The 22,517-nt window shown below is 36.8% G+C and overlaps 2 protein-coding genes and 1 pseudogene across 2 annotated transcripts; all 3 read left to right on the forward strand.

Moving 5' to 3' along the window:
• Nucleotides 1-1,051: 1,051 nt before the first annotated feature.
• LOC140245246 (C4b-binding protein beta chain-like) lies at nt 1,052-11,816 on the forward strand. The gene is made up of 6 exons (XM_072324832.1): nt 1,052-1,118; nt 2,017-2,304; nt 3,388-3,597; nt 5,137-5,352; nt 8,383-8,598; nt 11,803-11,816. The coding sequence occupies exons 1-6, from the start codon at nt 1,052-1,054 to the stop codon at nt 11,814-11,816; spliced, it is 1,011 nt and encodes a 336-aa protein (XP_072180933.1).
• A 7-nt stretch (nt 11,817-11,823) lies between these two features.
• Nucleotides 11,824-12,444, forward strand: LOC140245248 (uncharacterized). Its single transcript, XM_072324833.1, has one exon. The coding sequence runs from the start codon at nt 11,824-11,826 to the stop codon at nt 12,442-12,444; it is 621 nt and encodes a 206-aa protein (XP_072180934.1).
• An 8,153-nt stretch (nt 12,445-20,597) lies between these two features.
• LOC140245249 (uncharacterized) lies at nt 20,598-21,469 on the forward strand (annotated as a pseudogene).
• The last annotated feature ends 1,048 nt before the right edge of the window (nt 21,470-22,517 follow it).

Consider the following 22,517-nt stretch of genomic DNA (forward strand, 5'->3'; position numbering starts at 1 on the left):
TTCCGTACGCGCGTGTCGTATTTGTACACAATCTATGGGATTCACATGATAGTGATGATCAGGCAGAACTACGTATAACTCGTTTAAAAAATTCTCTGAATATGTTGCAATGAGCATATATTTTGAGTTAGATAAAACATAAACGTTTCCTTTTTGTTATAAAACACACTTATTCCAAGTGATGTAAATCGCTCTATGTATATAAAACAGCATGCGGTTAAATATCTCGACATCGCTTCAAACGAGATATGTAGTTTTGCCATATCACGGATGCATGGTGCTTTAGGATTTCAAACTCTTGCAAATCAAGTTCGTAAAATGGTAATTCATATTTAACAATAACATACGTTTCGTATCTATCAGTCATTCAGATTAATGCAAACATCAATAAACGATTTCGTTTTTGCGAGATCAAAAATTTTAATAGAAACATAATTTCGTTTAATGTGTGGTGAATTTTACATTTTTGCAATAGTTTAGGATGGTGAGCTTGTGAACCCACAGCAATAAGACGGAAGATTCTACTGCAATTTTTTCTATTGAATCTATTCTTTCATAACAAACCACACAGTATGAAAATTTGAATATGTATATAAACAATGTCGGAAGCATTATTATAACAGAAATGAAATAGCAAGAGTGAGATAACATTGGGGAGAAACGTAAAATGTATACGGACATAATGTGTAAATATGATGAAATAAATTGAAACACCGATAAGAAAAATAAACCAAACTAACTAAAAGAAGTCGTAGGTGGTCATAAATTTTACATTCACAGATAACTTTAAATATTTTTTTTTTTTTGTGGTCAAATAGTAAAATTGACACTTATCCTTCATTTTTACAAGATTGGAAGTTTAATTATCATGGAAATCGGAATCTCAACGACATCAGTATCTCATAATCGTATTCGATTTTTTTTTTTCTGAAGAATATCAATCCTACAACTGCTGGACGGAGAAAAGGTTTTATTGGCCATATTCTTTTTTTTTTTTTTTTTTGGGGGGGGGGTGTCTTTTTTTCTGAAATTTCTTGCAGATTCGGGGAGCATGGTACGGTGTTCATGGGCAAGTACTGAATGCACTTCCGAGAGTGCAGTGAAGCTGATATGCCGAGGTGGGTAAACGGAGTGGAAATTATTATACACTGTGCTGCATCATCTGCAATGACATTTAACTCTTAACATTTGTAAGAATGAGAACGTTGCTAAAAGTCTTGAACACAATCCTTTATGTAACTATGTATAGCTTGTATTTTAGGCCGTCAGGCGATGTGCGTGAATAATGTTGTTCACACACGGACATCAGCTTTCCACTATCAGTAGGCCATTTGCTTTTAATAGCAATGTTTAGTGCAGGCCCGATAGTTTCTTCAACTTTGCAAACACTCTAGATTCTGTCGATCATGAATCAATGGGCTGTTTAGCAACTCAGGCGAGAAATTATGAGGACGTTACACAGCTGAGGCCCTATTCAATGATAGTAGAATTGGAGCGATTCATGTATGCAGTGTGAAGTTGTTATCAAAGATTGTTGCCCTCTGATGGTCAGATTAACAATGAAACTCCATGCTTGACCTTCAAATATTAAATTTCACATTTGTTTTGAGCGTCGTTTTAAACTAAGATCAAATTTGAACCAGCTGGGGTTACTGTTACATTCTGATTTGATTCTGCGATATTTTTGGCCTACTGGTAGATATCATTATACTATTGTTGTCATGATATGAACATGATGTTCAAGGTCTAAAGAGAAAACCTGCCCTTACAAGAGAGTGTTCTTCGTTTTGTTGTTTTGTTTTTCTTTCCAGAGTTGCATTCTGTGCACAGTAACCTCTCAAATGAATGCAAATACCGTTCCTTAATTGCTTTTAAAACTTTTCATCATCATTAAACTAATCATCATTCCAATGTTATCTAGCAACAATATTGCATATACATAGAGGTCCACAGGAAAGTTGTATATTTGTGATTTTCTTTTTATTATTTGTGAGAGCGTTTAAATTTGTCTCTCAGTACCCGGGTATCTCGGATGCTACGACGGATTGCAAAGTACACAACTCGGTTTTCTACTTCGGAGTATCCCCAAATATGGAGTCATGACTGATTTGGAGTGCGCCACTATGTGTCGTGAACAAAGACACATCGCTGATGTAGTAGCTTTCAAATACCAAAGTGCATGCTCATGCGTCCCGTCAGAGACATTTTCTGACTTGTCCTCTTTAGCAACATATCTTCACGGACAGTCATGTCCTAGAATGGTGGAACCAGATTGGCGGTCTGCTGTATTTTACGCATTTAATGGTAAGTGTCGAGCAAAAGTTATATGATTTTTTTTTTTTTTTTTCGCTAGAATGATATGTAGGCATACGTGTTATTTTCAATCGCATGTATACACGGTATTAATTTGCAATTGCGGTAGGGTCAAAGCACGCACTTAGAAGAGTGGTGTATCCCATAAGTAGTTCGTAGTTTTTTCATCATCACATCTCATACATATGATATCGTAAGCATGTGAGAGTAATAATGCGTTATATTATACAGGGTGGCCCAGAAAGAACGGAACGCCTAAGATCTTTAATTTCAACAATACCGTTGCAAATGTGTCATTATTTTGCATACTATTGGAAAGGCCATTCTTTTTCCAAGAGAATGACACCAAGCTCTTTAATTTCAGTTAATTCGTTACGATTTCAGGACCATTTTTATCAACCCTTGCAATTTTCAAAATGTGATCATTTTGCACTCTCAGAGACATCGAAATCAGCGAGAATTCGGCTTGCCATAGAAGCAGTAACGTTTACAATGTGTGGAATGTGGCTGTCATTGTCCGTTACCATTGTGAATGAGGGACCTTACGACAATAACACTGTCCGCCCCACATTCCGCACATTGCGAACGCTACTGGTTCTACGGTAAGCCGAATTCTCACTGGTTTCTGTATCTCAGAGAGTGCAAAATGATCACATTTTGAAAATTGCAAGGGTTGACAAAAAAGGTTGACACCCTGTATATATATATATATATAATACATGTATATATTTGTTATATATACATCATGATACATATTGTACAACTTTGTTCATTTCATAACTAAACGACTTTTGAACGCAGATTTACAGGAAATGGGCTCCCTACATTTGAAATGTCTTAACCGGTCTACCGCTTTTGTTTTAAACTGATCGTCACCCCGGTTTGTCATTATTGCTGTGTCTTGACTTGCTTTATTCTCCTGGTTTACGATGACATAATTTCCTACAGAAACTTGTGAAACCTGGCAAATCGAACAGATTTCTTGTATACATCACAGAGTAGCTTTGACTTAACATATTTTTGTCCTAACCTCACACTTCCCGCGCTTATTCATGGTTGCCTTTATTCGTATAGTTTCATACGGATTTTGCGACCAACTTGGCGATATTCAGAACGGTAAATGGGACTCTACCAACACGTGGTTTGGTTCCCTGGTAACCCTCACCTGTGACCAAGGATTCATCCTCAATGGCAACGCGACACTGCAGTGTGTAGGACTACCCGGACGGTCGACTTACTTCCCGGCTTGGAATTCGTCGATCCCATCTTGCCAAGTGGTCAACAGTAAATTGTTTTGTTTTGTTTTGTTGTTTTTTGTTGTTTTTTCCCAAACTAAGATGGATATTATGCATTCATTTTACTCACTTTTCTTCTTCAGTGATGTCCTGTATTTTTACTTCCTGTGGTTTGTAAAGAAAAGTGGTCTGGCTGATTTAAAACCCAGCTAAAATAAAAACAATCAAATAAAGTAGTGGTGGATAAAGGAGAATCCGTTGGTATTGTTTTGTAGGCGATTTTAAGGAAAATGATGTCATGTGATATGATATGATATGATATGATATGATATGATATGTGACCCTGCACCTCAAAACAAACATAAAGTCGCCAAACATGAATTTTTAGTTAAGACAATATTCTGAAAAAGCAGACTTTAAGCTTTAAAATGATGTAAAACTCAAATCAAATGAACTCTCCTAACCTATCTAAATATTGGAAAGAAAGCACAAACTCAGGAAAAGTGTGAACTGAGAAAAGAGGCTCTGAAGTACAGTGTCTATTCAAGCGCTTAATCTTTACTAAACCGTGCTGGCTGTGCGATGAATGGGACAAAAACCAGGAAGTAGACCACCAGAGTAACAACAAAACAACAATGAAGGGATTATCAGATTAAACTGAAATTAAGCATGCCTCATTAACACATTCTGTCCATAATTAATGCCAACTTTCAAAGCAGTAGCATTATCCTTTCAAAAGTTATTAGAATTAAAAGTGAAGAGTGTGGCAAGGTTTTTCAGAAATGAAAAAGGGATTCTAAAGACACACCTAATCACACTATTCTACCAAAAATGTTCGAGATAAACTGCTAAAAAAACACACTTTCCTGCCCGTTTTATGATACCAAATTTTAGCATAATGTAAAAGAAGACCCGCTCTTTCAGAAAATATGAAAAAGTCAAGTTCGGCTAGGTTGACCCATTTCACTTATTTTCAGTCCTCACGCAAAATCAGTGTGTGCGACTTTATGTTCGTTTTGAGGTGCACGGTCACATTTGATAATTTATTATATGACATGATATGATATGATAATTTATCATATGATATGATATGATATGATATGATATATGCTATAGTTTGATATTAATATTGATATCCACAATCTTATACCTTGCTTGCTTTCTCAAAGTCTGTACCTCCTGTGACAATCGCTGAAGGAGCATAACAACTATTCACAGAAAGAAGGGAAAACAATTCATGAAATGAAATGACAACAGGGCATATAAAATGCACGGATATACTGAAAGGTTTACAAGAATCATTGTCCGTATACCAGATTGTAAGTCAACACGGACATTATGTTGTTTTCTGGCTTATTGAGTAACTGGGTGAGTTATTTTCAAGACAGGGATTGAGAAATGGAACTATAAGCCATCAGTTACACTAGAGAAAACCACTTATTACCAAAAACCAAAATAAAGAAAAACATTCTTTACAGTTGACAGTATCCTCATTTAATCATGGAAATTCATGGAAATAAGGAAAGTATTTCTTTTTCTAATTTACACTGTCGTTTTCTTGTATTTTTTGCTCCTGTTTATACTGTAGCCTCTAAGATGTACTGCAATCATCCTGGTAATGTGTCTTACGGAGAATGGAACTCAACCGATGTGTCACTGGGATCTGCAATAACTCTCACTTGCGATGACAATTACGTCATCAATGGCTGTGACATTCTGCAATGTATAAGATTTCCTGACAACAATACGCTTGACTGGAATGCATCGTTACCAACTTGTCTGAATGTCGAGAATATGTCTCAGGGTATGCTACTTACATCATGCAGTGTACAAGGAAAACACTGTTGATAATTTACACCTCGCACTTAGCACATGCATATAAAAGAGCTATGCTATTGTATGCCATTCAAGTGCAGTTACCTCGTGTTGTTCATATAAATCCAAATGAATGTCTAAATAAGTGCCATAGTAACTGCCCTGCTTTATAACAGTTTTTATATTATTGTTCTTTGGATTACTTAACGCCCACAAAAAAAAATACCTTCCAAACCAAGACTCTGAAAATTACATGCTTTCGAAAAACAAATATTAAAACTAATAAGTTGCTAGTAGAAATAAAAGAAGACTGTTGATTCCTCCTTTCTTTATTAACAGAGAATTACTTGCATATTACCACGTTACTAATTTTGCAGAGAACATGCATGTTGCTCATTTGTTTTTGACTTTGTTTTTTGTTTTGTTTTTTGTATTTGTTTTTATCATAATCTCTAAAAGCAAACACTGCCTCGCTCTAAGTGCAAAACCCGAGGTTCTTCTGAATCATCCACCCTCCAACCTTGGTTACAATTCGTGATTGCGTTAGTTCATTTCTTTTTCGAACCTTCGGAATAACCAACCTCAGGAATAACGCCACTGAAATGTTGTTATGTACGAAGTTTATTTCATTTTGTAATGACGAACATCTGGGTACTCAAAATGTGTGTGTTTCAGAAAACGATCCTTCGGAATAACAAACATTATCCCTACCTGCATGCCTCCTGCGTTCTCAGCTGTTTAAAAAAAAGAGTACTGATAAGCAATATATTGGAGACACGCATTTTGCTGTGGACAGAAATCATAAGACGACAAACAAGAATGATTTTACCTCCCTAATTCTAGCCATCAGATTAAAAAATCATGTTTGTTTGGATTTGTTTTTTCAACATAAACCGTTTTCTTCTTTTCAGCCAACGAGTCAAACTGTGATCACCCTGGTAACGTCTCTCATGGAAGATGGAATTTGAACACCACACAGCTTGGATCCATAGTCACTCTTGAGTGTGATGACGGTTACATCACCAATGGTAGTGCAACCTTGGTTTGTGTGAGGTCGACACACCAGCTAGTTTGGAACGGATCGACCCCATATTGCCAACCAGTTCAACGTGAATGTTTTACCTTACGCCTATATCATATTTGACAAGAAAAAAAAAAAACATTTAGCGTATACTCTAATATCACATAGTTGGTTTTTTTTTTTCCTGTTTATATGAGTTTACTGTAAAGTAATTGATTGTGTCCGTAGGCGTCAGGGTTGATATGTGTATTTTTGTGTCAATTTAACTTTCTGTACGAATCTATCATGTCCACTAAAGAAATATTGAAATGTTGAATCAATAGTACAATGTAGTAAGCACAGAGCAGACACTACATGAGAAAATGAGACTGTAGCTTCTCGCACTGTTTACATATTGTGAAATCATTTAAGACCACTTAAAACAGGCTTAAAACAGTGTCTCGCCTCAGGGCTTAAGTGCCGCTCTTCATAAAACAAAAACTGAGATGTAAGGAATGAGTCTTTAAAATGAAGATAGAACTAAATGATCAGCCTTTCATCCATTCTCTAATCTATATTTATGCAAATTGGAAAGTAATATTTGAATAATGCATTCTCTGATAAAACATTCAAGAATACATTGAAAACGTTTAATGATCTGTCTTGCTACCAAAGCGACATATTAAAGGGCAAACACTGCGTAAAGTACGGTGGCCAAACTGAAAGTCAAGATGGCCGCCAAAACTTATGAGGTTGGACAAAATTTATGATTTACATTAAATCTGCTGTATCACAGACACGGGTATTGCCACCATTTTCAGTGCTTTTTCATGCTCAAAGACGATATGAAGGACAAAACGTTTTGAAAATTGGCGGCCATTATTTGAAATAAATTCTCATTTGCCATCGAAACAGATGGGGTAGAACAAAAGCACGGCAATAATTAAAATAAGATCTGCTGTACCAAGAAAATACGGACACTACCGAGGATTTTTCATTATTTTTTAATTGTTCACAAGTCGAGATATAGGAAAATATGGGAAAGTGGGAGTTTATAAGTGGGAACCATATCAAAATTCAAAATGACCGGTTAAGATGTGCTCAGCAAAAACTGCATCGCCTTACCTCTTTGTATGCCACTTAGTTTCGGTCTGTAGTATGAGATTTGGGTTATTTATTTTTCCTTTGGCCACTTCAAGACACGGAAATCTGAACGATGAAAATTTCAAGAGTAAATATTCCCATGCTACGTCAGGATGTGTAAATGTTAATAATCACTTAGTCTGTGATTATGTCTGTAATCAAAAGCTGAAACGAAATCTAAGTGCATTTTAAGAGTAGCTATTCCCACGCGTCGCCAGGAAGTGTAAAAATAAAAGATCAATTAGTCTGTGGTAATATGTCTGTAATCAAATGCAGAAATCAAAATTGCGATCATAATTGCAATGCTTGATATGACAAAAAAACATACGTTTATTAATCTCATTACAACCGTTAATGTCTTATATATTACACCTTGTATGTGCGGACTTTGACACGTTTTACTTGTTTTGGATTTTTTTCTTTTCCCCCTTTTTAAGGATGAACTGCCTTCTTGTGATTACAATAAAAAAACTCACCTATATATATATGTATATATATATATGAATGGTTTGTTTGCAAAAACCGATAAGTCCATTTTTGAAGATTTTGAAGTAAGATCTCTGTCATAAAGTACAAAATAATACCTTTTAAATGATATATTGGTCACTACATATAAAGGTATATTTTTGAAGTTATGGTCAAAAGAGGCGAAAATGTTCTTATTATTCTCTTTATTTTTCTTGACCTTTAATCGCAAATATCTCCATTTGGCAAATATGGACTTATCGGTTTTTGCAAACAAACTCTTCATATATATATATATATATATATATATATATATATATATCGCCGTGCACTGTGCTCTTGCCCATGTAGGCCTACCGTAGGCTCACAGGTATGCCTAGAATGTTTGTAACTATCATTATCCAGATCCAGGTAACTTGTCGAGATGTGGTCATCCTAGTAAAGTATCGCACGGAAAATGGAATTCAGACACCATGCGGGTTGGATCCATGGTCACCTTGGAGTGTGATGAAGGCTACCGAGTCAGTGGTAGTGCGACGTTGCTTTGTGTGACATCATCCGACGAAAATACATCAACATATTTGCCAGGGTGGAACGCATCCATTCCATCTTGCCAACCATTAGAAAGTAAGTCTTCAAAATGTATATCAGCATCAAATCAACAACAGATGAACTTGAAGAGTTTGTTCGCAAAAAGCGATACGTCCATATTTGCTAAATCGAGATATTTGCGATTAAAGGTCATGAAATATAAAAATAATAAGAAAATGTTTGCTTCTTTTGACCATAACTTCAAAAATGTACCTTTATATGTAGTGACCAATATATCATTTAAAAGGTATTATGACTTTATGACAGAGACCGTACTTCGAAATCTTCAAAAATGGACTTATCGGTTTTTGCGAACAAACGCTCATTTATTTCGTAGAATATCTTGCAAACTAAGTGAACAAATATGCTTAAACTGACACCTTTATCAGTTTATCCCCAACGTGCATCATATCAAGAAATTTATGTTGAAGTTCCTGAGGGGTATACATAAGTGTTTATTCACAAGTTAATGTTTTCTTTGAAAGTTTATGTCAAGATTATTTTTTTTCTTCGAGGCTTCAAAGCAAATGTTATTTATAAGACCTTTCTTGTAAAATTGATTTTGTACGTATTACTAGGCATTATGACATGCTTACTTCAGCTGACTTCTCTGCTGCTGATGTATACTTATGTATACCCTGAGGAGTATACATAAGTGTTTATTCACAAGTTAAGGTTTTCTTTGAAAGTTTATGTCAAGATTATTTTTTTTCTTCGAGGCTTCAAAGCAGATGTTATTTATAAGACCTTTCTTGTAAAATTGATTTTGTACGTATTACTAGGCATTATGACATGCTTGCTTCAGCTGACTTCTCTGCTGCTGATGTAAGGAAAGGCATTTGACAAGGAAGAAGTTTTGGGAGGTGAAAAAGAAATATAAACAAGCAGTGAAACGTGTTTTCATAAAAAGAGATCTGAGACTTGTTTAAATTAATGAGCAGAAGTCAACTTGGAATTGGAATTGAATATGAATGGATCTTTGAAAGAACGCAATCACAGCACGGATGTCTTCAACTCCTTAACGAAGAACTATAATAGCGAAGATGAAAAAAGTGATGCGTGGAACAGTTGGAAGTATTCATGCATTTACCCAAACCTATACTTTTCCTCAATCCTCTTTGTTGGTTTTTCAGCTCGGAAAAAAAAAAAAAAACATCAAACGACTTTTTTGTCTTTCTAACTACCCATTTCCATGTTGTTATTTTCTCTGAATTACCAGATCTTGGCATGATGATTTTTATCTATTTGTGTTTTTTTTTTTCTTGGAATGATGATCCAGACGATGCACTTGCTCTATTATCGGCCAAATTCCTATAACATTTCTTTATTGATTATTTGTTCGCGCGTAAACTAATGAAAGTTGGTGGCATCATCATCCTTGCCGTAGCCAAAATTATGGGGTTGTGATCATAACCACTTGAATATTGGCAAAAACATGTAAAACATCCATTGTTTTCCCTAAACAAAATTTGAAAAGGCTCATATATTAGGGTTTGTTCAAAATCCCATTGGCATTCACGCTGCACACTGGCACTCTTCCGACGGTCCCTGACCAGTAAACATCTTTGCTGGACCACTCACCTTTTCAGGAATGGACCAGTAAAAAGTGGAAAACTGGGTACTTACTGTCCGTTGTGTCTGTTGGACCAGGAGAAAAATGAGTTAGTGTGAAGCCCTGTCCAGGTTCTTTTCGTTATCTGAGACAACAAAGGAATGTATCATTTTATGTCGGGTGTCATTCTGGAGATTGGAAAGGAATAATTGATCTACACACTTTCGTTTTCGCAATATAGAAAGAGACTTTATGTCCTTTCCATGGGAAGAAAGACAAACCCATGGACGTGTACTGGACAATTATTTTTGCTTGTTTTTACCACATGATGCAGGGAACATTACTATCCTGAGTTGTTCTTTATTTCTTATAAGCTTGTGCTTTTCTGTGTTTAAAAACAACAAAGCAAAACAACCTTATCTTTGTGTTGGTTAATAAAGCTCCATACAATATTTCAATTTGTCATCCTGTTGCAGCATGGGTCGGATGCCTTCGAAAAATAGCCATTACAAGTTCGTTAGTTGTCGGATTAGTTCTTGTGATGTTGGGAATCTGCATCATCCAAAAGTTCAACACCAAACCTTGCACCTGCCATAAGGTAATACATTATTTCTCCACAATAGCTGAGTATTTCGCCACAATAGCTGAAAGATATCTTTAATGATTTACAATCAATGATTTCAATTGTACTGCCCTCACCATGAGCGGAAAATAATGTCTTTCAAATTGCATCTGTTGTCATTTGTCAGGGCCATATAGAAATCAGATGCATGATGTTTAAACTTTAAAAAGATATGTGAAAAAAAATGATATGGGACTGTCATTCTAACAATCATTCCTTCGTTCAAATGGTCAGGCACAAAGAATGTAAGAATCTGGTTAAAATGGTTTTGGACATAGAAAAATGGAAACATCTATGACTGCACAAAACAAAACAAAACAAAATCATTATGGGTAATATTTGTATATGTAGACCGGTCAAGATAGATTCAGATGTTCTTGTAAGTAAATGAGTAAGTAATAAACTAAAGTAAAGTTTGAAAGTAAATGTAAGAAGTTCTTAAAGCACATGGGTAAAGATGTGCTTATGATATTTATCAATTTTCTCTCCCTGTACAAATGTATTTACTAGATCGCAAGTGCAGTTTTGTATTCTCAGCAAACATGTCGGAACCAGAAAACAGTGAGAATCAAACATGTCATCTACTTCTTTCTAGGCACCGACACTCCCACAAGGGTATCACTGGTTGTCGCCAGTGACACAATGAACTTGGAAATATGCCCAGTTGACAATAACGATAAACATGATGAAAGTCATAGCACAAGTATACCCCGCGCTTTGAAAATCTCGTAATTTATTTGAGTAAGCCTTAATCGCCTTGGTCTATTCAACATAGCAATGTCTGGATTTCAGAGCCTGGGTATAGTTCTAAGTTCATCGTATCACCGTACTGGTAATCAGGGATAACCAGGTAGTAGTCTCACTGCCCAGAAGGCAGTACATGACAGGTTCGAGTCCCGCTGGTTACCTTTTCCAGTCTGATTGTTGAAATGTAAATCGATCTGCAGTTGCAATCTTACAATTACATTTGCACAGACGGAGATAACTTTATTGATAGAAATCATACCACATAAGACACATTTCGAAGTACAGTGTGTATTCTTCAATTCTTGATTTGTCTCTGCAGGATTATACTCCTAAAACAAACATGAGAAACTCAGCAGACAAGAGCTCGCTGCCTCTCCATGATATTAAGAGCCAACAAGGTGAAGTTGTTGTCGATGTCAAGAAAGAGGTATACATGAACATGTCAAGTACTGTGAAGAAGGAAAAAGGGGAGGATGTCATATATGCGGAGTCCACGGATATCGAAGGGGAGGAAAGGGATATCGCTGGAGACAGTCACTTGCTCTCCGGAGCTTCAGACGACTGTGCAGGATATCTAAACATTCAGGCACCAATTTACGAGGACATCCCCACAACTTCCGACCAATCATCTACCTTCCGGGAACCACATTATGTCAATGAGGTATTGAATGTCGGTAAGACTGAAGCACGCAAGCCCCCAGCGTTGAGTCCACTATATTCAGTATCCATCTACTCAAGCAAACCAGATGAAAAGCCCGAGGTAGACAAAGGTGGGTACCTTGTACTCGAAGCAAATGCCGGTGAAACTATCGATGATCAGCTTGAAATCAATGACTATAACTTGCCCGCCATCCAAATACCTCTGTATGAACATGAGACTTCTGGAGGAGGAGATATTCATGAGGTACAAGTTCACCCCAATCTACCTACGTACGAGAGCATTTCTAGTATCAACACATAACTTTGCAGAAGCTTGAAGTCATGACATCATAATTGGAGCGTTCGATCCTGACGAGATTCGATGACATGTTCGCGTTCTCGTTATTGAAGTAAATGATGTCATCGAAGACTAGTTTCCATCCAGGACAAATTGTCCTTCACTAGAAAAACTCTGTGCCAGCGAGATTTCTCCTCCAGCTCATATTTGTGGGCCTCCTTCAATAATTGATAAATAATTTTAGGAACACCTGAATTTGCCTCCGTTTTGATTCTGTGGAAAATAACTTGTTTTCTGTATCCATTGCATTATTGTGTACGGATCATGTTACGGGTGGAATACCTTAATGCGAAGGAAATGATCCATGTTTATTCTCTTTTATTAAAAAAAAAAACAAGGATGGAGGAAATTCGTTTTCAAGTCAAATGGAAATGTGTGATCAGTGCGAGTCATTAATTTATTAATGGACGATTACATCGTCGACTTCCTCGTGATTGATAGATCACTCCAACACATATGTGAAGGTACATTGTTTCGTATCGAATGTTCTGGTGTCATTATTAAGTAGGCCTGCATGCTGAATTTATAAAAGAGCACAGTCATTCAATGTCAAGATGGATATTGCACTTTAGACACTGTTAGAGAATATGTGTATACCAATTATGGTTTAGGTGGTATAATTGCGAGAAACAGATATCAGAAGGTATATTTCAGGGTTTGAGCGGTAAGTTGTTAAATCCTTTAAAGGGCAGGAACGGCGCAGTGTTTTCAAAAGTGTGGGGGCCCACTTCCGGGTTTCATGAGCTAACAAAGTGATGACACCTTATGTATTCATTTGTATGTTGAACAAAAAGTGTGGGGGCCCGAGCCCCCACGGCCCCCACGGCTGCGCCGGCCCTGAAGGGGTCGTATAGTTTTGGTTGAGACGTAATTTCAAGTTTCTAACATTTTGTGGAGAGAAAATGAGATGCCTCGTATGAAATATGAAAGAGCATGTAATTCTATAAGGAATTCAACATTTATTTGATGAAAATTGGTTTTGAAATGGCTGAGATATCCAAAAAAGAGCAACTCTAATAAGGTGTGGGACCCACACTTTATTACGATCGCTTTGTTTTACTTTGTTTTTGGATGTTTCAGTGATTCCAAACCCGATTTTCATCGAATAAACTTTGAATTCCTCTTAAAATAGTATGCTCTGTGCTATATCATAAGTGTTTTCTTGGTATCTTTCAAAAAGTTAAAAGCCCAATTCTCATCTCCACCAATACTGTATCATCCCTTTAGTTCTGTCATCTTTTAGTGTAATGTAGTTTTAAAACCTCATCTAAAACCTAACTTCCAGCCTCGCTTTTCTTTTATTTGTGATTTTTTTTCTTTAAACTTACACTGCCACTTATGTGTCATTGAATGTATGATGTAACTAAGCGCAATTCACAGGTTGAATTGTGCATTGATTGTCGAGTACGACGATAATTAGAATATTTCAGATATCTTTATATTTCTGACTTTTTAAACATTAAGGTTCATTTCAAATATATAAAATATCATCGTCTGCCGTTCTTTATATAAATACTAACATTAAGCATTATTATGCACGTAATGATTAAACCAGCTTGTGTTTGTGAATCTCACGTAAACGTCGAACAAAAATCGTACTAGACAAACCGTCGTCACAGCTGATGATACTGATTGTATGGGTATTCTTCTGAATGGCGTTTTAAGCACAAACATTACCTCAGATATTTAAGAAATGCCTTGCAGTAGTTAAGACTAATTCCACTTGTTTAAATGCATCTCACATCGTAATATCAAAATCATTCCATTGAGTGATAACCAAAAATCTAGGCTTCATATCATGTACATAATATATGTATGTATATTGAAATACATGTCATGTGTTACACTTTCCTTTCATTTAAACATGTTTGACATCACTTTGTGTATTTGATGTTACAACAAAAGGAGAACAAAGTACATCTGCGCTAATCAATCTTTCTAGCAAAAAAAAAAGATGTTTGCAGCTATGATCAGACGAAGAAAACTAAAAGGCACACTTGTACGAACACACAAACAAGTGTATTCTAAAGCCCGAAAGAGGACCTACACATGGTGCATATTTAGATAACAAAGTCATTCATATTCTTCACACTACATGCAAGGCGTAGTTTCAGTCCATTAGGTGTGTGAGTATGTCATGAAGAGATAGTTATATAATATATATATATATATATATCTTCTTTTTATTATATATATAAACTAAAGAGAGAGAGAGAGATGTATGTGTGTTGTGCGCGTTTGTGTGAAGTGTATTACATTACTCTGTTATACGTGAATGATCGAAAATGAAACAAGGGATGGCAATGCAGTTATTATTTGAAATAAAATCAGAGGAGATATTTAGTTTTAGGCCATTTTTTTTAAATATGATTATTTCTATTACAATGCATCATCTACAGAAACTCTTAAAAATGTTAAATTGCTACTGATTCATTTCATTTCACGTTCAAACCTCATAATAAGTGCATGCTGCGACCCTAGAACATAGGATATGAAGAAAGTCACAAGGAAATCACAAATACAATGCATTTCCACTATAACAAACACGGTTATAACGAAGTAAAAATCTAAGTCCCAAAATGATCATTTATTTATTATCTGGATGTACTTTACCTTTAGGCTATGACGAAACGAGGATTTCGCTATAACGGGAGTCACCTGTAATCCATACACATGTCAGATGACTACAACGGCACTTTATAATTTACATTCGTTTTGCCTATCAGTAGGTAACGTCTACACGTATTTATCAATCTTTCTTTATATTGGTTATGTATTTACAGGTTTGATCTCATCAGCATGACGAACAACAGTCATAACAATCATGGTTATAAAAGTTTTCCCGGTCAGTTTCATACTTTTGTCATTCCAATTCATGAATGTGCATTCAAATTCACACAGCGCACGCAAGCAAAAAAAAAAAAAAAAAAAAAAAAAATCGGGCATTTATATTCAGAATCCAAGCATTCAATTTCATCTATTGGAGCTCTATTTCACGTGTGGCGTTCTATTTCCAAAGATTCATGTAAAACATGCAAAGAGGTGTACACAGCCCAGGCTTATGCATTCAATTTTTAATGCTTTTGTATTGTTCTGTGTAATGCATGCTTGGTTTTTCATTGTAAGATATTTGGATTACAAGGTCCAATCAGCAGTCCACCAAACAACCCAACGACAATTTAAACATACTCCTTGATGGCACCGCAAACACTAAAAAACGACAACGCTCCTAGAGTAAGTAAACAATTCATCAGTATCTAAAGGCAAACTCAAACACAATGATCTCACATAGTCCCGCAAAAGTTAACAAATAAGATATCAATGAACAACAGACAAGACGTATCTAAAAGGCCTGCAATGTTCTTGGTTTCAGTTTCCATGTAGTAATGTATTGGTTTTTTTTTTTTTCTTGAAGGTGTCAATCAACCTCCCCTATTATTCTCGTTTGTTTCCAGTGAATGAAGTGCCCTTATATGGCTGTCATTTTACCCTCGTCATGCTCGTTAAGTGAAATTATAGATCAGTATCGTTCAAAAAAAAAATAAAAAAAATCAAGAAGGCCAGTCTATTCAAAACTATGTGAAAGAGACACACATACAGGACCCCAATCTAACTAAATGCACGACTTCTTTTTAATGGAATCCACTTATTTGGAACATGGTTGCTTTTTCACGAATTTGAATGACCGAAGAGATTCCATCGCCGCGGCGAGGCGACTTAAAATGCTCATTGCTGAAATGCATATTCCTATGAATGGTAGATTCAAATGACGCAAATGACAAATTGATTGCTCCGTGAATTTTAATGACCGAATTTTGAATTTGATTGCTGCTTCAGTGCTGCCAGCGTGAAATGAGTGAAATTCAATGCTCAGAACAGGAACTAGAATGACAAAAATATGAAATTGACGAGGAAAACCTACACCTAACTAGTGAGGATCATGAAAATAAAGAGAGCTGAACGTTGATTGGTCCCTTTAAAGTATTACCATTTGAGTTCGTACTCTAACAGTACCAGGTATCTACCTCTAACTTCTAATCTGACCATTAAATACTGTGCAAATTTACATAACAGCGTCAATAGGGACCTCGGATCTTTTCACTTTATTATATGTTCTCTTGCCCAATTCCATCAGATTTTCATTCGAATAAATGAAAAGGCGTTCAAATTCAAGCGATTTTGGCCACCGCTCTATTCTGATGGTTCGTTTTAATTCTTGAGCATTTAATTTCGTTTCACGTCATTCTTTCTAAATTCTATTTCATTCAATTCAACGACTCAAAGTTGACGTTCAATTACAAGCCAGCTGGACAGCCGTTCAATTTCTACCCAAATACCAATATCAATTTTATTTATAGGAAAACTAATTCGGTACCCTGAACATTCAAATTCAATCAACATGAGAATGTTCGAACGCGTGTTACGTGTCTTTTTTTCCACTGTGTTATATTGGATTATTGGGATTTATATTTAATTTTCATTCCTAAGTTTCATTTATTCAGTTCAGAATATTTGTACAGTTTGTATTCTTGCCTGTCGACCTTTTTTTACACCTTCACTTTATCCCATTACAATATATCGTTGTAACTTAAGATTAGGGAATGGCTATATCTCTAAATTTTGTCTAAGTTCAAATTTACATTTTTCATTCTATTCCTACCAGTCCTTTTCCCTGTCCATACATCAAGTCATAAGCTGCCACAAGCGGCTCAGCTGTAGACCAGTTTAACCCAAGGGTATTGCCAGTGACATTGTGATGCTGGTTGTCAATGCTTCGCCCACCAATTCTATCAGTAGGACCTATCCGAGATATTCATGTATACTCTTCTCTAGCAACGTTAAAGTCGTGTATCATGTATGTGTTTTAAGGTGGAGTTAGGTAAGCTTGATTAGCTATCAATAAAGGCAAGTCTCATTTCATCTTCTATTAAGTTTGCACATTGTTCAAACGAATGAGTAATCATAAATAAATATATCAATTTCAAGAAACAACGAAAACAATGCCCGTATGTCATAATTGTTTGCCTTATTGTGAATTTGAATTCCTTAATGTTCTTCACGGAAAATGCTGATGGGCATTTGAATGCGCTGCACGTGCATGCATTTTTTAATTTGAACGCCCTTTTTTCACGGTTATTTGAGAAACTCACGATATTGCATGCTGATGAAATCAAATTGAAAGTACTAGCTACCTTTTTTTTTTGTATGTTGATTTTGGTGATCATTCAAATTCACTCAAACTTGCACGATCGCATCTTTGAATCAAATGGAAATCTGATGAAATTGGGCGGGAAAACCTATATTTACATTGCTCCAAAAATGGTGGTCGAGACGATACGCGCTCCGGGTGTAGTATAGAGACATTGATCTTATTGCAGCACTGCTATACGGGAGCTTTTTGCTGCATTGCACACCCTCCTTGTACCACTTCTCTCCCCTGCTTTCCCTCTCGTCTTCCCCTGAATGACTGAATTCAATGATAATTAAGACGAACCGGTCAAAATGTTACAATATCAAGGCAGTATTGCCATGGTCCAATGTCAGCTATATAGATCACACGAGGGAAGGAACCGACCCAGTAGGACGGAGTGTGTTGGCGGGAGTGTCTCCCTTCCAACGACAGGGAGCCTAACAATAAGCTGTAAATCGTGCGAGCTGGTGCATACTTTGAAGATTGTTCCAATATGTAAGGCTTGGGTGGTTGGAAATCAATTTGTTAAGAGTGTTTTATTTAAATAATTTAAATCCTGTCAGGTCTGTGAGCTTCAGAGAGAGAAGGAGGGAGAGAGGAGTCTCATGCTTTTTACTACTGGGTGAGATTTGATGGGCTTGATAGATAGTTTAGTTACACACATCTGCCGAAAAGAAAAGGAAAAGCTTTGAGGCATTAATTTACAAATTCAAGAGCTATTTGGTAGAGTTGAGAGAGGTGTTGATAAAAGTATGTTTCCTTTCGCTTGAAGAATTTTCTGGCTGAGCTTTCACATTATGCCGGGTATGTGAATCCTGTCGTTTCTCAAGAAGGTAATTAAAGAGCTTTCCATATCACACACAAAGACACACACACGCGCGCGCGTGCGCAATGCACGTGTTATTATACTACTCATTGCCTCTCTGTGTCAATTAATCGCCTTCCAATGACAGAGAATTCCTCTCTGCAGCAGTTTCAGTCTCCGAAATTGTTACAACCAAAAAACAAACAAACAAAACAAAACAAAAACAAACCATTAAACAAAACTAAGAAAGCGAGGTTTAGTACATTTTAGTGATAATAGCCTGGTTAAACTTGTACAATAAATGAGGTGATTATTATCTCTTATCAAGTGTATTTTCCATCTGAATTGAAATAAAAAAATGTCTGAGAATCACCCAGTTTCCACCGTTTAAAAAAGTGGGAAAAGATCATCTCAGACATACTTTAAATTCTATTCTTTATTTTTATCAAACATGGAGATATGATATGATATGTATATATATATATATATATATATATATATATATATATATATATATGAGCGTGTGTGTGTGTGTGTGTGTGTGTTTGTGTGTGACCCACCACAGCAAAAGGATCCGAAAGTCTATGACGGCTGAGCTGAGAAGTCAGATCATCAAAATCTGTCAAAATCATCGAATTTCTGTTTTCGATTTAATTTTCTAGTCTGATGATTCGTCTACCATCTGCTGAAATTTCGAATGTGAATGATGAAAGAGAAGGCAAGAAATTTCTGAGCCATAATTTTCCACTTTTCAGCGGAACAGATATGTGTCAGGTTTTGATTTAACGCCGCAGATAGACTCCGCCCCTCGCAATGAGGGAGTGATCTTCTTAGTCAGTGCGTGGCATCCTGGTTACTGATTGGTCGTACTTAGACCACTGGCGCTAAGCACTGAGGTTTCTAGGAACATACCCTCTATTGTCATGAGGTGAAAACTGTCTTATTTCCCCTTGATCACGATTCCGTCCGAAGGAAAACTTTAAAGGTGGTTTTTTCAAAATGCTGATTTTCTAGACCACTCGACATGCTCTCACAAAGTCATCGTTATTTTCGCAACCGATAACGTTTATGCGTCATGGTATATACGAATTTGAAGCGAAAGAGATAGGGAATGATGTCATGTCATTTTCAGAAAAATCGACCTCCCCCGACACTTTCGGATCCTTTTGTTGTAGCGGGTCATATAATGTATATATATATATATATATATATATATATATATATATTATACAACAGTGCATGCTCTATGATGCACTATACTGGATTAGAGAACGACAAATACTAAATTATCCCGAGTGCTGTTTTGTTTCACCGAGGCCGCAGGCCGAGGTGAATAGAACTGCACGCGGGATAATTTAGTATTTGGAGTTCTATAGTCCAGGGCCCTGTTGCATAAAACCCTTACCGCTGGACTTACCGCTCCTTTCTAGCGGTAAGTCTTCAAATTAGCGGTAAATTTTATAATCCTTGATGCTGATTGGCTGTGATGCCTAGTTTTGACGGTAGTTACCATTGAAATTCAACGGTAAGTTTTATGCAACGGGCCACAGTACTGGTGCATCAATAGAACATGCACTAATTGTTATAGTATATAGGTCCCTCGATTTAAATGTATTTTCCGTAGGTCTAGGCCCTAGATCTAACATTAGACTCACCGTACCGGCACTGATTTCTTCCACGCTATACCACAACCTACATGTACTGTATTGTAGTTTACGTACACAACGCGCGACGCTAGTACAGCCGCGTATGCGTATTGTACATCACAGAGCAGACTCGCGTATGAACCCCAACATTTTGCGTCCAGTGCTCTACGCGCGCATACGTTGAAACGCTTAGCTTTGTCCTACGTCCCTCCCTGCGCGAATCTCTGCGTACATCAAAGAGGTTCTATATGTAATAGAGCGCGCGCTCGCATACAGAAGCGCCATTTTCAAAGAGGTCGACTACCACTTTCTTTATGAGGTGACGTGACGTGGACGTGGACGTGGACGTGTCTTGGTTTTTCGTGAAGATTCATAAGTTTCACAACTAGAATAAGTCTTTACTTTTCCCGAATATTGTGCGTGCTGGTGTAAAGAAATATCTCCATGCTGTTGTGTAACTTTTGAAAAAGGGATCATGCCTGCTGGAGGGAGGAAAGGGCAAAAAACTGGTCGTCGAAAACTGAGGTCAGAACCTACCGAACGTGAACGGAGTGGGGCTGTTTCGACGCCGGCGGAGTCGGGGACAGACGAGCTTAGCTCCGGTACCGATGAGGAAGCGGGCCCTGCTGTTCACTCGGGTGCTCGTTCCAGGGGACCGAGTCTGGACAATACACTGCGGAATGCTATTGAAGAACAGATTGCCCTTTCACTTCGATCGTCGAGCCTTGTCAAACGCATAGCAGATGATGTTTATGACGTAATTGCTACAAAGCTTGAAGAGCGAGTTGTGGAGAAAGTGTATCAAGCTGTCAGTTTGGACTTGAAGAAATACACAGATGAAGTGGGAGCCATGAAACAGAAAATAGCTGAAATGAAGAAGGAAACAAAAGTGCTACATGATGAGAAAGACAATGCAGAACAATACAGTAGGAGAAATTGTATCCGGATATATGGCATTCCCGAGGGACCAGATGAGAGGACAGATGAACTCGTTCTAGATATCTTCAACACGAAGCTCGGTCTCGCAGTTCAACCGGACGCGATAGATCGCAGTCACCGCATTTCTGCACGCCCGAAGAAAGACGCTGATCAGGGACGGGAGTCATCGACTTCGGCATCGAACGGGAGGCAAGATGCTGATCGGGGACGAGATTGAAGAATGCAGATGAACCAAAACTCTGGATAAGGGAGGATCTCACAGCCAGGCGAGCAACTCTGTTTTGGGAACTTGTGAACAGTAACAAGTCGAAGTCCTGCTGGACCCAGGATGGAAACATCTTCGCACTAAGGACACGGGACTCAAAAAAGATCGGCATTAGGACTAAACAAGACTTTGAAAACTTGTAAGAACTCCCTTTTTTTAAAGTTTTATTTTCATTAGTTGTTTATGAATTATGTCTCGATTAACTCACGTGACTCATATTGAATTTCCATGCTTTAGTTGCCGTAAAGACGTAAAAGAATACCATAATGCCTTATTATGTGTACAGTGTAACAAATGGGCTCATCTGAGATGTTCACGTGCATCTACTGATACTTTTAATTCTGATGGCGATTGGATGTGCGATTTTTGTATCTTTAAAGAACTCCCTCAGTACGTTGATGATCCTGTCACTTCTTCTCGAAATGCTGTTGCATATAATTATGAAAGTGTAGAAAAAAGCTTTGAAAAGCTGAATTTATTATCTGGTATTAATATTTGCCATTTAAATGTCTGCTCTTTGATGAAAAATTTTGATGAGATTCGTAATATTTTAGCCACAACAAACATTCATGTTTTCTCTTTGTGTGAAACTCGATTAGATAATTTTATTTCTGATGCTGAAATATCTATATCAGGTTATAAAAATGTCAGGTTAGATAGAAATAAAAATGGTGGTGGAATTATAACCTACATTAAAGACACCATACCATTCAGTATAAAAAATGAATTCTTTGTTGATGGCTTAGAACTGATGTGCTTGGAAATCTGCTTACCAAAGCAAAAACCCTTCTTAATTGTTTATTGGTACAGACCCCCAAATTCTCACAGTTCGCTTTTCGTGAAATTTGAAATTCTTTTACAACTTTTAGAGTCATCTTCGAACGAATTTGTTATCTTCGGGGATCTTAACTGTGATTTGATAAAAAGACCTTTGTCAAGTCAATCAAAATCTTTGAAGCGTCTAAGTGAAGATTATGATTTGAATCAATACATAAATAAGCCAACAAGAGTAACCTCTGTGACTGAGACATTAATTGATGTGTTTTATTCTTCCAGTCATGAGAAGGTTTCTTTCAGTGACGTCATCCCACTCAGTTTGAGCGATCATTTTATGACAGTTTGTAATCTTGGTGAAGTAAGAACCATGAAAATGCAACATAAATATACATATGGTCGTAACATGAAAAGATT

Source organism: Diadema setosum, chromosome 22 (assembly GCF_964275005.1).
Source record: "Diadema setosum chromosome 22, eeDiaSeto1, whole genome shotgun sequence".
NCBI classification, from domain to species: Eukaryota; Metazoa; Echinodermata; class Echinoidea; order Diadematoida; family Diadematidae; genus Diadema; species Diadema setosum.